Raw genomic sequence first — 15,695 nt, 5'->3', positions numbered from 1 at the left:
GTTCCACAAGGAGACTCAGCACACAAGGTGGCTGGCCCAGTTCAATCTCAAACCAATGATTGTAGCTGGTGGTGCCCAGTCATCTCAAGGAACATGTGTCATGGCAGTGCTGCTAGACTCCGAATGAATCTGCCCCAAAATTCACATCTATTTATATGGCTGTGAGGTGAATTTGCTGCACTATTACTGAGCCCCTGTTTAAGTAGTTCACAACATGCATCTTTCCCTGGTATGGTGATATCATACAACCTACTTCGGCTATTATCGATACTTAGTGGAAGTTTTGTCAAGCACGGCTGGTCCGTCTTCCAATCCTTTTTAACGTATGTTATCTCAACCTACATGTGACAACACTGTAGTACTGGCCCACGGTTGCTACTGCAACACTTCGCAGCATCTTCCTTACACATTTCTCTAAAACTGGATAGCGGCACTAAATAATGAATGATTTAACTGATTTGTACAGAAAGCAGTTTTGTGTTGTGTATTTACAATGGAATGATGTTAGGCCATATTTGTTTCAAGCATTGTAGTTTTAAAGCTAATTGCACTTTCAGCAGCCGTGATAGATCCCCTCGATGTGGCTTCGTATACTGTATAATAAATAATTACAATAAAGTCACAATTTGAAGTCTTCTAAACCTGAGTCTACGATAACCTCTAGGAGCCTTGTAGCATATTAGCCTCGCTATTTTCTTTTGTAATTTGAAAGCACCGGATGCGCTCTTACAGGTGCCCACAGATGATGCCATATTACTGTGGATTAATAAACAATTGAGAATGAAAATTTCAGTAGCCGATGGTCACATGCCCATTTTTAGTCTTAGTTGACGATGTGATGTTTTCAATGGTACATGCATGGGTCATCAGCTGCAGAGGCCCATTGTTAGGATCTTCGGTGCACTGTGTGTTCAGACGCACTTGTACTCTGTCCAGCATTAAGATCTGATGTTAGTTCTGCCACAGTTAGCAACTTGTCCTGTTTTACCAGTCTACCTGGCCTTCAATGTCCAACATCTGCAATGAAGGGTGGCCGCCCTACCCCCCGAAGTTTGGACGTGGTTTCACCACATGTTGAAGACACTCACCACAGCACGCCTCAAACACCCGACAAGTCATGCAGTTTCTGAAATGTTTGTGTCGAGCCTCCAGGCCATCACAATCTGCCCTTCCTCAAACTTAGATAGATTGTGCACCTTCCCCATTCTACACACAGACAGCACACTCACTGATACTACATGCACTATGCGTGTGTCTGACTAGCAGTCATTCCTTGCCAGGTGATGCTACTATTGCCTGGATGGGTTTATATCGATAGTAGGTCAGTGGTCATAAGTTCTGGCTGATCAGTTTACGTGTTCTATGTTTGTTCTGTTGACACATTCAACGTAACGTTTATTGTGGGTGTGTTCTATGGAACAAGTAACTCACTAACTTACTAATTAACATACATTTTCTTCATAGCGGATACCACAGCAATGACGTTATTAAAAGAAGGTGGCATTTTCCATTTATTTGTTGACTTAGCATTATACCAAGGAAGAAAAGCAAATAAATATCTCAGAAGAAATTGAAAGTATCAGTCATTTAAAAAGTTAACCTGACACACTGCTTAATGAGTAAACAGATCTTCAGAACAAAAAGTTACTTCATAGCATCAGCCACATTCAGTTAATCACCAATTAGAAACGATCTACACAATAAAAGGAAATTTAAAACTTAAACTTTAATCTCACCTTACCATAAATTTTAATATTTACTATATTTTCCATACAACTTTATTTCCATCTTATTTTTTAACTTTCCTCAACTACATACATATATTAGGTTGGTGCATATGTCCCTAGCATTTTTCCGTATATTTATTAAACGCATCAGACTTTTTAGATTAAAGTTCAGTCTTGATCACGTTATGTCTGTTTTAATGGGTAACCGGTTTCGGTTTTTTCTATAAAACCATCATCAGACCCATTGGCTCCCTTGGGTTGGTAGGTGGAGCTCTCCTTGCTGCTGTGCAGTCAACTGACTGCACAGCAGCAAGGAGAGCTCCACCTACCAACCCAAGGGAGCCAATGGGTCTGATGATGGTTTTATAGAAAAAACCGAAACCGGTTACCCATTAAAACAGACATAACGTGATCAAGACTGAACTTTAATCTAAATATAACAATTGATCACTGTATTCCAAAAATGTTTACCAGCATCAGACTTTAATCATCAATAATATATTCTTCTTCACTATTTACAACTGTTTGTCAATGCTGGTAACTTTTCAATTCCATGATTTTAGAAATCATGTAGTTTTGAGGCGAAGAACTCATACAGCTGTGTTCAGAGTGCATTTTCATCTGGAAAGGAAATCCTAAAAGGATGGTTGATAGAGAGCAGAAAAGGTGAAAATCAGAGGGTGCAAGATCAAGTCAACAAGGTGGGTGTGGAAAAACTTCCCAACCTAACTTGTGTATAATGATTTTTGACAGTCTAGCATAATGCAGGTGGGTGTTATTGTGGAGTAGCATTGCTTTACACAGTCTTCCTGCTCATTGTTCTTGTACTGCATCTGTAAGACATCTCAGTTGTTAACAATAAATATAATAGTAATGGCAAAACCTCAGAGAAGCAATTCACTGTACACCACACCGACGTCGTTCCACCAGATGCATAACATTATCTTTTGTGGATGCACACAGATCTTTGTACAGGGAGTCGGTCCTTTGGAGTGAACCATTCCTTTATTTTCCATATGTTAACATAAAGGCACTATTTCTCATCACCAGTAATGATACAGAATAGGAATGGTCAGCATTGTTCATGAGCCAATTGACGATGAGCAAGCAGAGATGCACATATGGCCACCTGCTGACTTTTGTGATTGTGGCTTAGAGCATGCAGTGTCCATACACCCGATTTTTGAACCTTGCCCATTGCATGCAAATGTGGTGTGCATGCATGGTGGAATGATCACAGTCATCAAATTTGCCAGTTCTCAAGAACACTGATGTGGATCATTGTGGATTAATACATATAAACTATCTTCATCAAACCCAGGTCTTCCTGAACATGGAGAGTAACTAATGTCAAAATGATCCTCTTTAAAATGAGAAAGCCACGTTATGGCTGTGCTCTGTCCATTGGGATTATGCTCATCAAAATATTACAACTGATAAACAAACCCATAACAGCCAGAATACCAACACACAAAACAACAGCACTATGAACTTCTGCACCAACCTAATATATACAGTCATAGTATTTGAAATTATTATTCCACTTTACCCTTCGATAAATAATATCTTCACAAATACCAAGCTGTCAAATCCAAAAGACAGCATTTGTGAACCAAAATGAATAGAGAAACATTGTTTTCTATTGCAGGTGTATGTGTATGTATTCGCAGCATTACATTTCTATTTGTGGAGATAATATAACTTACTCTCTTTTTAACAGGGTACTTGTGAATGACTTAAGGCCGAAATTGTGCAATAGTGTACAAATAAACTGAAATTCCAGATCTGAGTGTGGCATGGCCTCATCTGAGAAAGATATGGAAAGAGACGATAATTTCTAGCAATTTCATGTTGTAGCCAATAATGTCTGTTATGTTACATCAGAGCTGAATTTAATCATTTGAAAATTTAGTTTATGAAAAACAAAGGCACTGCCATCAGAAGCAGTCAACTATGTACAAACTGAGTGCTTGCAATCTATCTTCAGTTTAATAAAAAGATCTGACAATTCAACAGGATCATATCATAGAACCACCATTGTTGATGTGGCAGGCAGTTGTTTGTTAGCAGTTTAGAAACACGTGCCTCACACTCATTGCTCTTTAAAGACCCAATACTGCCTGAAATATTCATTCCCAACTGTTGGTTATGTATCTCAAAACACTTGGTTTAAGGTCCTCTTCCATTTACACATTTTTTGTCCAAAAGTTGGGAACAAACTATAGTGCAGCAGCTTTATAATAGATGCGTTCAGCTGATGTCAGTTTCACTATCCTGTGTTCTTGCAAAATTTGGAATTCCATTTTTTAAAGTTTTGTATACTGAGATAAAAAGTTTTGTATGTTGAGATAACAGCCACATCATAGGCACTAACAACAAAGATATACAATATTCATTCAGAAATAAAATGTACATGTGTTCTCAGTGTATGACATCCTGTATCTTCAGTCTTAGTTGTTCTGTATTCTCACATATCTGTACTGGAGTATGAATGTTACTTACCTCAGACATAATGACACATTCCTCAATCAGATATCTTCAAATGTTATAACAAAAGTTTCTAGAGAAGTAAACTTTGTAAATCTGGAACAAAAAGAAAAGAAAATTAAAAATATAATATAAGCTAAATGATATTAAGCAAAAAACTTGCAAGCTATAAGGGACAGTCAAACTCAGCAGTAATCTCTGCATGTACTGAAGCCAATACTGTGAACGGAATTGAATAAGATAAATAGGTGAAAGATGGCAAATGTCATTTGGCAAAAACTTTAATTAATATAGACAATAGTATCCTGTAATAAGTAGATAATGTAGACAACATGTAAGAAGTGTGGTGTGAGTCACTGATTAATAAAGTCATTCCATCTCTAACCATTTCATCACTGTGATCCTACCTAGACTTTGAGATGGTTTCTTATACTAGGTCCTTCAAAGACATATAGGATTTGTTATGTTTATGGCAAGACTTCTAGCTCACAGATGTAAGTCTCAAAACTGTTCTTGTTAAGTGTGGAACTAACATTTCAGTAACATTTCATCTCTCTCTTTTCTCTCTGTTATTGAGTGAGGTTACTGTTAGGATGAGCGTGTAAGTAAAAGAACCGAATGGAACGAACACACAGACTCAGTCACACATAATGCAGATGGCAGTTTCAAGAATCAGTATTAAATGAGGAAGCGATGAATATACTGCAGCCTCCTACATATCACTCCAATAGGTGTCATGAAGACAAGACTAGAATAATTACAGTAATGCAGTGAGGCATTCTCCCCTCACTACCAATGTGAATGGAATGGCTGAACTCCCTATTACAATGCCATCTGTCATCTTCTGCATAGTGATATGGATGTAGATTGTAAAGCATTGACTTCCATTACAGCACCTTCTTTTGCTCGAGAACTTACTGGAATTTTTTCCATCTCCTCTTTTATATTTTAGTCCAGCTCCTGTTTTCTGCATTTTCCATTACAGCGATTTAGCCTGGGTAATAAAAGTAAGAATATAACACCACAATTTTACATCAAGAAATGACAACAGGTAAATAATGACACTGTAAAAGCCAGGGAATATCACAGCAGGAGAGAATGGTTCAGTAAAAAATGTTCACCAGAAAGATGAAATAAGGCTGAACATGTAACTGCAAAGTTGAAAAGCCAGAAAATTGTAGCAAAATTCAGGGAGACCTACAGAGAACGGACATCTCCTGGAAGACACAAACAGTTGAGCCTCAATGTACATAAGTGTAATGTGTAACAAGAAACAAAGAGGCAGAAAGACTTATTATCATTATTATTTGAATACACTATTGGCCATAAATAAATGGAAATAATAACAACCATAAAATATCTAGGCAACTGTGAAGAGCAGTCTACGATGGAATGACCACATAAAGCAAACTGTAGGAAAAATTTGTGCCAGATTGAGATTTGCTGGGAGAACCATAGGGAACTGTAGTTCAGTTGCAAAAGAAGTGGCTTATAAAAAGACTCATTCAACCATTTCTTGAATGTTGCTCATCTGGTAGGAACTGTTACCAGGTATGATTAATATATATATATATATATATGAGAGAGAGAGAGAGAGAGAGAGAGAGAGAGAGAGAGAGAGAGAGAGAGAGAGAGAGAGGGGGGGGGGGGAGGGGGAGATGGAACATCCAACTCTGTGCATCACTGAGGACATTATGTTAAAATTCTAAGAGTACACTTTACAAGGAGAGCCACACAACATATTACTCCATCTGATTTAATTGGATAGATAAAAAAATTTACTCACCAAGTGGTGGCAAAACCCATACATAAAAGGAGGTTGCAAATAGACAAGCTTTCAGAACCAGTGGCTCCTTCTTCAGCCAGAAGGGTTGAAGGGTTTAAGGGGAAGGAAGATGGATGAAGGAAAAAGACTGGAGAGGTCTAGCAAAATGGATAGATTTTGGGAAAGTCACCCAGAACATTGGTTCAGGGGAGACTTACCTTCTCATCCCATGCAGTAAGTCTCCCATGACCCACGGTACTGGGTGACTTTCCCAAAATCTCCCTCTTTATCTAGACTTCTCCAGCCCTTTTCCTTCCCTCCTCTTCCCTCCCCTTCAACCCTTCTGGCTGAAGAAGCCACTGGCTCCAAAAGCTTGCCTTATTACAACCTCCTTTTATGTGCGTGTTCTGCTGCCGCTTGGTGAGTAGATTTTTTTATCCATCCAATTAAATTATTTTGTCAAAAATTGATTGTTTTTGTTGTTATATTACTTCATCTGACACATGATTTGCAAATGGACCACAATGGGGAAACTCAGAGAAATTAAATTTCATGCAGATGATTATCTACAGTCCTTCTTCATGTGAATCATTCGTGAATGGGAGAGGGAAGAGGAAAATAGTGTACTCTGTGTTGCACACCATCATGTTGCTTGCATAGCATGAATGTAGATATAAGGATCTAATAGCCCATATGTGCATGGCAATTTGCTATCTCAATAGTAAAAGAGAGAGAGAGAGAGAGAGAGAGAGAGAGAGAGAGAGAGAGAGAGAGAGAGCAGAGGAGGAGGGAGAAGGGGGGAGGGGGGGGGGAGAGTCATTAGCATCCATATCCATATCCTCTCTCTCTCTCTCTCTCTCTCTCTCTCTCTTTCTTTCTTTTTTACACACACGTCAAGTTCTGTAGGACCAAATTAAGGAGCAGATCTTCAAGGGCATGGAATATGTCAGTACATGAAATTACACAATAAAAGTAATAACAGATAAAAATAAAATGTTTATGAACACAAAAAAAGTCAATCCACAATACAACAAGAATCAGCTTAAGTTTTTAAGGAACTCCTCAACAGTATATATATATATATATATATAGAGGGAAACATTCCACGCGGGAAAAATATATTTAAAAACAAAGATGATGTGACTTACCATACGAAAGCGCTGGCAGATCGATAGAAACACAAACAAACACACACATACACACAAAATTCAAGCTTTCGCAACCAACTGTTGCTTCATCAGGAAAGAGGGAAGGGGAGGGAAAGACGAGAGGTGGGTTTTAAGGGAGAGGGTAAGGAATCATTCCAATCCCGGGAGCGGAAAGACTTACCTTAGGGGAAAAAAAAGGACAGGTATACACTCGCGCGCACACACACACACACACACACACACACACACACACACACACACACACACACACACACATATACATACCCATCCGCACATACACAGACACAAGCAGACATGCCTTTAAATATGTATGCTTGTGTCTGTATATGTGTGGATGGATATATGTGTGTGTGTGTGTGTGTGCGCGCACGAGTGTATACCTGTCCTTTTTTCCCCCTAAGGTAAGTCTTTCCGCTCCCGGGATTGGAATGGCTCCTTACCCTCTCCCTTAAAACCCACATCCTTTCATCTTTCCCTCTTTCCTGACGAAGCAACCGTTGGTTGCAAAAGCTTGAAATTTTGTGTGTGTGTTTGAGTGTTTTTTATTGCACCTATAGTAGACTAATTTTCATGTCGAACCATCACTCACTTCAGATACTGTTTGAATAGTAAAAATGGCAGCATTAAGTCTTTGAATAAGATCCTGAACATGCGCATTCCACGAGAGTTTACTATCTATCTTAACATCTAGATATTTGAATTGTTCAGCGTCAATGCTCATATGCCCAATCTGTGAAATTAAAATGTCAGGTTTTGTTGAAAATCAGAGGGTGCAAGATCAAGTCAACAAGACGGGTGTGGAAAAACTTCCCAACCTAACTTGTGTATAATGATTTTTGACAGTCTAGCATAATGCAGGTGGGTGTTATTGTGGAGTAGCATTGCTTTACACAGTCTTCCTGCTCATTGTTCTTGTGTGTTAGAAACTGTAAAAACTGAGTCTTACTATGATTTAGCATTAATTTATTTTCTACAAGCCATGAACTTAGATCATGAACTGCACTATTTGAAACCGAACCAATGTTTTACACAACATCCTTTACTACCAAGCTAGTGTCATCAGCAAACAGAAATATTTTAGAGTTACTCGTAATACTAGAGGGCACATCATTTATATAGATAAGGAACAGGAGTGGCCCTGACACTGATCCCTAGGGCGCCTCCCACTTGACTGTACCCCACATCAGCCATTCTCAACATTGTGAATAATAACCTTTTTCTGCCTGTCGCTACTCCCCATATTCCGTAATGGTCCCACTTCTGGAGCAATATTTTGTGATCAACACAATTAAACGTCTTAGTTAAATCAAAAAATATGCCTAGTGTTTGAAACCTTTTGGTTAACCCATCCAGTACCTCACACAGAGAAGAGAATATAGCATTTTCAGTTGTTAAACGACTTCTACAGCCAAACTGTACATTTGACAGCAAATCGTGCGATATAAAATGATCAATGATCCTGACATACACAGCCTTTTCAATAATTTTAGCAAACACTGGTGGCATAGAAATAGGTCTAAAATTATCTACATTATCCCATTATCCCTTTTTATAAAGTGGCTTTACTACTGAGTACTTTAATCGTTCAGGAAACTGACCATTCCTAAAGGAAAAATTACAAATATGGCTAAATACAGGGACAGCATGTGCAGCACAGTACTTTTAATATTCTTCTAGGTACTCCATCATAACCATGAGAGTCCTTAGTCTTCAGTGATTTAATTATTGATTCACTCTGCCCCTTGTCTGTATCGCAGAGGAGTATTTTAGACATCAATCTTGGAAAGGCCTTTGCCAAGAAAGTTATATGATTAGCTGTAGCAACTAAATTTTTATTTAATTCACCAGCAATGCCCAGAAAATGATTGTTAAATACTGTAAATATATCTGATTTATCAGTAACAGAAATATTTTTACTATGAACTGACTTTATATCATCTACCTTGTGCAGCTGACCAGACACTTCCTTCACAAATGACCATATGGTTTTAATTTTATCCTCTGAATTAGCTATTCTATTTGCATACCACATACTCTTGGCCTTCCTAATAACATTTTTAAGCACCTTACAGTACTGTTTGTAATGGGCTACTGTAGCTTGATTGTGACTGCTTCTAACATTTTGATATAATTCCCGCTTTGTTCTACGTGATATCCTTATCCCACTTGTCAGCCACCCTGGCTCCCTGCTACTGCTAGTACCCAGTTTAGAATGTTCTAATGGAAAGCAACTCTCAAAGAGCAGAGAAATGTGTTAAGGAAAGCATTATATTTATCATCTATGTTATCAGCGCTATAAACGTCCTACCACTCTTGTTCCTTGACAAGGTTTAAAAAACACTCTATTGCTGCTGGATTAACTTTCCTACATAGTTTGTAATTATATATGACATTTGTTTGAGTACAAAACCTTTTAGTATTAAAATTTGTGCATTACGATCTGAGGGCCATTCACCCTTTTACTAACAGAATGCCAATCTAGTAATGAAGAATCAATAAAAATATTGCCTATGCCTGTGCTACTGTTCCCCTGCACCCTAAATGGAAAAAACACAATCTGCATCAGACATGAATTTATGAGGTCCACCAACATCCTTTTCCTTGCACCATCGTATGCAAAATTTATATTGAAGTCACCACATATAACTAATTTCTGGTACTTCCTACAAAGTGAATCAAGAACCCCATCTAGCTTGAGCAGAAATGCTGTGATGTCAAAGTTAGGGGACCTTTAAACAACAACAACAACTAGAAGTTTAATCATTCCATGTAGGCTTTCACGGCCGGCGTCTTTATGCGTAAACTCTTCCGGGCTAAGTTGCCGTGGTCGATCTGTAGAACTTCTTCTCCCTGACGTTTCGTTCTCAACTACGGAGAACATCTTCCGAGGTGAGTCGACGACTGGCTGCTAGGAGCTGGGGCCGCCGCTTATATAGAGATCGTAGGGGGCGCCACCACACGTCACATGGCGTCGATGTGCAGCTATCTCTGGCTATCGTCTGTTCTCTCGATTGCAGGCAATCGATTGTCACGTGATTGATGCAACGTCGACTGCCATATCTTATCCAATTTTAATCCTTCTTCTTTACGATTAAAATTGTATTGATGTTTGTGGATTTCAATTGCCTCTCTATACATACATGTATAATAGTGCGACGTCCTCGCTAGCACGCTTGTTTCACCAAATTTTATGTTGTGATCTCCATCCTTAAAAACATGTTCCGCTACTGCCGATTTGTCGATATGTCCCAAGCGACAGTTTCTTTTGTGCTCCGTCAACCGTGTATTGATGCTTCTTTTTGTAGTTCCTATGTAAACCCTGCCGCAACTACACGGAATTTTATATACCCCTGGGGTGGCTAGGGGGTGACGAGCATCTTTTGTTGATCTTAGGCATTCACTAATTTTCTTAGTAGGTCTAAAAATGGTCTCTACCTGAAACTCGGCTAGTACTTTTCCAATGCGATCCGTGATATTATGGATGAACGGAAGAAATACTTTTCCAGCTGATGGTTGTTGCTGTCTCCTATTTTTAGGCATTTTTCTATTTGGGTGAAGTGCTCGACTAATCTCGTTTTTTGTATAACCATTTTTCGCAAAGGCCATTCGTAAATGATTTAGTTCTTCTTGTAAGTAGCCTGGTTCACAAATATTATTGGCCCTATCCACTAGTGTTTTTATGACCTCCCTCTTTTGCCTAGGGTGGTGGTTTGAGTTCTTATGGAGGTAGTGATCGGTATGTGTACCTTTCCTGTAGACCTTATGGCCTAAGGTCCCATCCACCCATTTGATAACTGATACATCCAAGAAGTTAAGTTGTCCATTCTTCTCCTTCTCCATAGCAAATTTAATCTTTGGGTTGATGCTATTTAAGTGTACCAGAAAATCATTCAAGTCTTCTTCCTCATGATTCCATATTACAAAGGTATCATCCACATACCGATACCACTTCGAGGGGCTTTTTTTGGCCGACTGCAATGCTTGATGTTCAAAATATTCCATGAATAAATTCGCAATTGCGGGACATAGGGGGCTTCCCATGGCTACCCCATCGATCTGTTCATAAAATTCACCATTGTACTGAAAATAGGTTGAGGATAGACAGTGTTGGAACAAGGCTACTATATCAGTATGGAACATATTGGCTATATGGGAGAGAGCTTCATCAACTGGAACCATCGTGAACAAAGACACTATATCAAAACTGACAAGTATGTCATCAGGACCGACAGTAATTTCCCTCAATTTCTCAATGAAGTGTAGAGAGTTTTTAATATGACTCTCAGTTTTGCCTATGTGAGGTTGTAACAAAGAGGCAAGGTGTCTGGCTAGTTCTTGGGTAGGAGCTCCAATTGCGCTGACTATTGGTCTCAAAGGAACATCAGGTTTATGTATCTTTGGTAATCCATATAATCTCAAGAAGATCAGTGATCTCCTGGAACCCAGCACATACAAGAAGTTGAAAAAGGATCCCACAACGAATGTGCTGAATGCCACCAAGCGTCTGATAAAACAGTCTTCAATTCCTACAGAAGTTAAAAAGTATCTTTGTGAAACGGAGGTTTACCTCTCAATTGACTTCAATCTAAAAAAGGTGTAGCTCTAACACCAACTGTATATGCCATCAACAAAAAGAAACTTCAGAGATATGCAACAAGCCAAAGTATGTGACTTAAATGATGACAAACTACTGAATAGTAATCAACAAGGTTTTTGAACAGGTAGAAGTACAGAAACAGCAATAATAGATTACACGTAAGAAATAACTAGAAACCTAAATAACAGCAATAGTGTCATAGGAGTTAATTTAGACCTTTCTAAAGCTTTCGATACTGTTAGTCATGAAATTCTTTTACATAAGTTGGAAGCAATGGGGATGAAAGGGATAGAAAACATGTGGTTTCAGACATATTTGCAAAACAGATCACAGGATGTAGAATTCACTTCAGCTCATTCTGACCATTAAATCAGATTAGTATCTGATGCAAAGAAAGTTGAAATAAGTGCAGGAAAAGGTGGTTGTTGGACCCCCTTCTGTTCCTTATTTATATAAATGACATGCAAGCCTCAGAAACTGCTGCTAAGATCTTATTGTTTGCAGATGACACTGCTGATAGAATAAGGAATGTTAAGGAATCTCTGTATACAACAATTGAGCAAGTCCTTAAATTCTTGCACAGTTTAATGACAACGGACTGACCCTTAATGAGAACAAAAGAAATTAAATTCCATTAGGACAAAATGAACCAAAACCAAGATCCCCAGCTGGTAGTGGACAGAAATGAGTTAGAAACGGTACAATGCACAAAACTTTTAGAATGTATGTTGATCAAAACTTAACCTGGGAAGACCATGTAACAAAACTATCCCCATACTCTGTTCTGTAAATTTCACTCTGAGTATCATGTCCTAAGTTTACTCCACAGAAGGTGCTCCACTGGCTTATTTTCGTTACTTCCAGCCCATTGTAGCTTATGGAATGGTATCTTGGGGTAAAACTAAAAGTCCAGTTAATGAATTTTTTTACATTACAGAAAAGGGCTATCCCAGTGTGGTTACATGGCTCTATAAGTGCTCACTCAAGCACCCATTTAAAAAGCTGTGTGCGCTTACAGCATACATATAGAAATCTGTGTTGATGGCAAGGGCTAATCTTGGAAGCTGAAAACTAATAGCGAATACCATAGCTATAAGACTCACAACTGTGGATCTCTCCATGCAGAATGAGCTAAGACAGCTTGTACACAAAGACGTGTGGACTACTTTGGTGTCATTTTTATAAGGCACTGTCAACATATATAAAGAGGTTAGAAAAGGAAACAGCTTTTGGAGAGGTTTTAAAATAATTTCTTGTTAAGAAGTGTTTCTACTGTGTAAATGAATATGTTAGCTTACAATCAAACAATAGAAAATCCAGGATTGATTGCAACAATACCAGAGAAGGAAAGTTGCTACTCACCATATAGCGGAGATGCTGGGTCGCGATAGGCACAACTAAAATTGTGTGAATCTTTTTGTTGTGCCTATCGCGACTCAGCATCTCCGCTATATGGTGAGTAGCAACTTTCCTTCTCTGATATGTAAGATTACAGTAATACTAGGCTCTCATTTATTGTTGAGAACTTTTTGAACTGTTAACAAATGTACCAACTATGTCATGCGTGTCTTTGCACAAGAGTACATCTGCTACAGGTTTCCTGTTTTCTCTGTTACAGAAGCAGTGCACTACACTTCCTAAGAAAAGGATCTTCTGCAAGATCAGCGGTGATAGATACAGCATTGGCAGATATTTGTGTGTTTATACTTTTCAGCAATATTATACAATGTGTTATTTGGTTTATATCCCCCCCCCCCCCCCCCCCCGAAGAGCAATGTAACAGAAGTTTCATGTTCTAGTTATATCACTGATTATATTTCTTGTGCATGTTATAATCTCCTTTTCTTTCCAAATCAAATACCAGATGTGGTGGCTAGACCAATGTTAATGCATTTGACTCTCATTTGGCACGAGTGGGGTTTATAATCTCTCTGGCCATCCTGACCAGGGTTATCTACATCTATACCCTGCAAACCAAGGCAAAGTGTTATGTCCCATTGTACCAGTTATTAGGGTTTCTTCCTGTTCCATTCACGTTTGGAGCACAGGAAGAATGATTGTTTGAAGCCTCTGTGCGTGCAATAATTATTCTCCTTGTGATCCCCACGTGAGCAATACATAGGGGATATCAGTACATTCCTAAAGTCACCCTTTAAAGCTGGTTCTCGAAACTTTGTTAATAGACTTTCTCGGAAGAGTTTATCTCTGTCTTCACGAGCCATTCAGTTTAGTTCCTTCAGTATTTCTGTGACACTCTCCCACTGATTAAACAAACCTGTGCCCATGCTGCTTTTCTCTGCTATGTTCAATATCTCCCATTAGTACTATTTGGTATGGGTCCCACATACGTGAGTAATATTCTAGGATGGGTCAAACGAGTGATTTGTAAGCAATCTCTTTTGTAGAATGATTGCATTTTCCCAATATTCTACCAACTCTGTCTATGTGATCATCCCATTTCATATTCCCACATAGTGTTACACCCAGGTATTTGTATGAGACAGCCGATTACAACAGTGACTCATTAGTCATGGGATACTATGGTTCTTCATTTTGTGAAGTGCACAATCTTACATCTCTGAACATTTAAAGCAAGTTGCCAATCTTTTGCACCACTTTGAAATCTTATCAAGATGTGACTGAATATTTATGCACCTTCTTTCATATATTACTTCATTACAGATAACTAAATCATCTGCAAAAAGCCTGATTTTACTGTTGATATTGTCTGCAAGGTCATTAATATACAGCATGAACAGCAAGGGTCCCAACATACTTCCCTGGGGTACATCCGAAGTTATTTCTACATATGAGGAAGACTCGCTACCCAAGATAACAGCCAAAAAGTCTTCAATCCAGTCACAAATTTCATTCAATACCCCATACGATTGAGCTTTAGACAATAAGTTTAGATGTGCTACTGAGTCAAATGCTTTTCGGTAATCGATAAATTCTGCATCTATGTGATTGCCTTGATCCACCGTCATGTGGGAGAAATGCAAATGATGGTTCAAATGACTCTAAGCACTATGGGACTTAACATCTGAGGTCATCAGTACCCTAGACTTAGAACTACTTAAACCTAAGTAACAGAAGGACATCACACACATCCATGCCCGAGGCAGGATTTGAACCTGCGACCGTCGCAGCAGTGTGGTTCCAGACTGAAGTGCCTAGAACCGCTCGGCCACAGCAGCTGGCAAGAAATGCAAGTTAGGTTTCACATGATCGACGTTCTCGGAACCCATGCTGGTTGGCATTGAGGAGGTCATTCTGTTCAAGACATCTCATTCGTCTGAGCTCAGAATATGTACAAAGATCCTACAACAAATCAATGTCAAGGATATTGGACAGTAGTTTTGTGGATCACTTCTACTATCCTTCTTGTAGACGAATGTGACCTGTGCCTTTTTCCAAGAACTGGGCACGATTTTATGTTCAATGGCTCTACATTAGATTGTAGTTAGAAAAGGGGTTAACTCAGCCGCAAATTCAGTATCGAATCTGACAGGAATTCCATTGGGCCCTGGAGCTTTGTTCAGTTTTAATGATTTCAGCTGTTTCTCAACACCACTGACACTAATATCTATTTCATTCATCTTTCAGTGGCAAACTGGGTTAAATTGGGGAAATTCTCCTGGGATTTCCTTTGTGAAGGAACATTTGAAAATGGAGTTAAGCATTTCACAGCTTTTGTTTTACTACCTTCAATTTCAGTTCCTGTCCCATTTACTAGGGACTGGACACAAATTTTGGTGCCACTAACAGCCTTTACACATGACCAGAATTTCTTTGAGTTCCTAGAAAGATCATTTGACTCTATTCTGCTATGGTAGTCAATGAAGGCATCACACATTGCTCTCTTGACAGCCAAACTCATTTCACTCAGCATCTCTCTTATATATGACCCTACACTTTATTTTAAATCTATTATGAAGTACTCTCTGTTT

General features: G+C 38.8%; 1 protein-coding gene across 2 annotated transcripts in view; it reads right to left on the bottom strand.

Annotated features, from left to right (window-relative positions):
* LOC124615468 (zinc finger protein 532-like) overlaps positions 1-15,695 on the bottom strand; it is a 77,370-nt gene that overhangs the window by 33,228 nt on the left and 28,447 nt on the right. Inside the window, exons 2-3 of one of the 2 annotated variants that reach the window (XM_047143380.1) lie at positions 5,133-5,208; positions 4,230-4,310 (exon numbers count right to left, since the gene is read on the bottom strand). In XM_047143380.1, the coding sequence (XP_046999336.1) occupies positions 4,230-4,238 (9 nt within the window). In that variant the 5' untranslated portion in view covers positions 4,239-4,310; positions 5,133-5,208. The remainder of the gene's footprint in view (positions 1-4,229; positions 4,311-5,132; positions 5,209-15,695) is intronic. The other variant, XM_047143379.1, reaches the window with a different exon arrangement.

This window comes from Schistocerca americana, chromosome 5, assembly GCF_021461395.2.
Source record: "Schistocerca americana isolate TAMUIC-IGC-003095 chromosome 5, iqSchAmer2.1, whole genome shotgun sequence".
Classification (NCBI taxonomy): Eukaryota; Metazoa; Arthropoda; class Insecta; order Orthoptera; family Acrididae; genus Schistocerca; species Schistocerca americana.
Note: the sequence above shows the minus strand (reverse complement) of the source record. Positions and strands in the feature narration are given on the sequence as shown.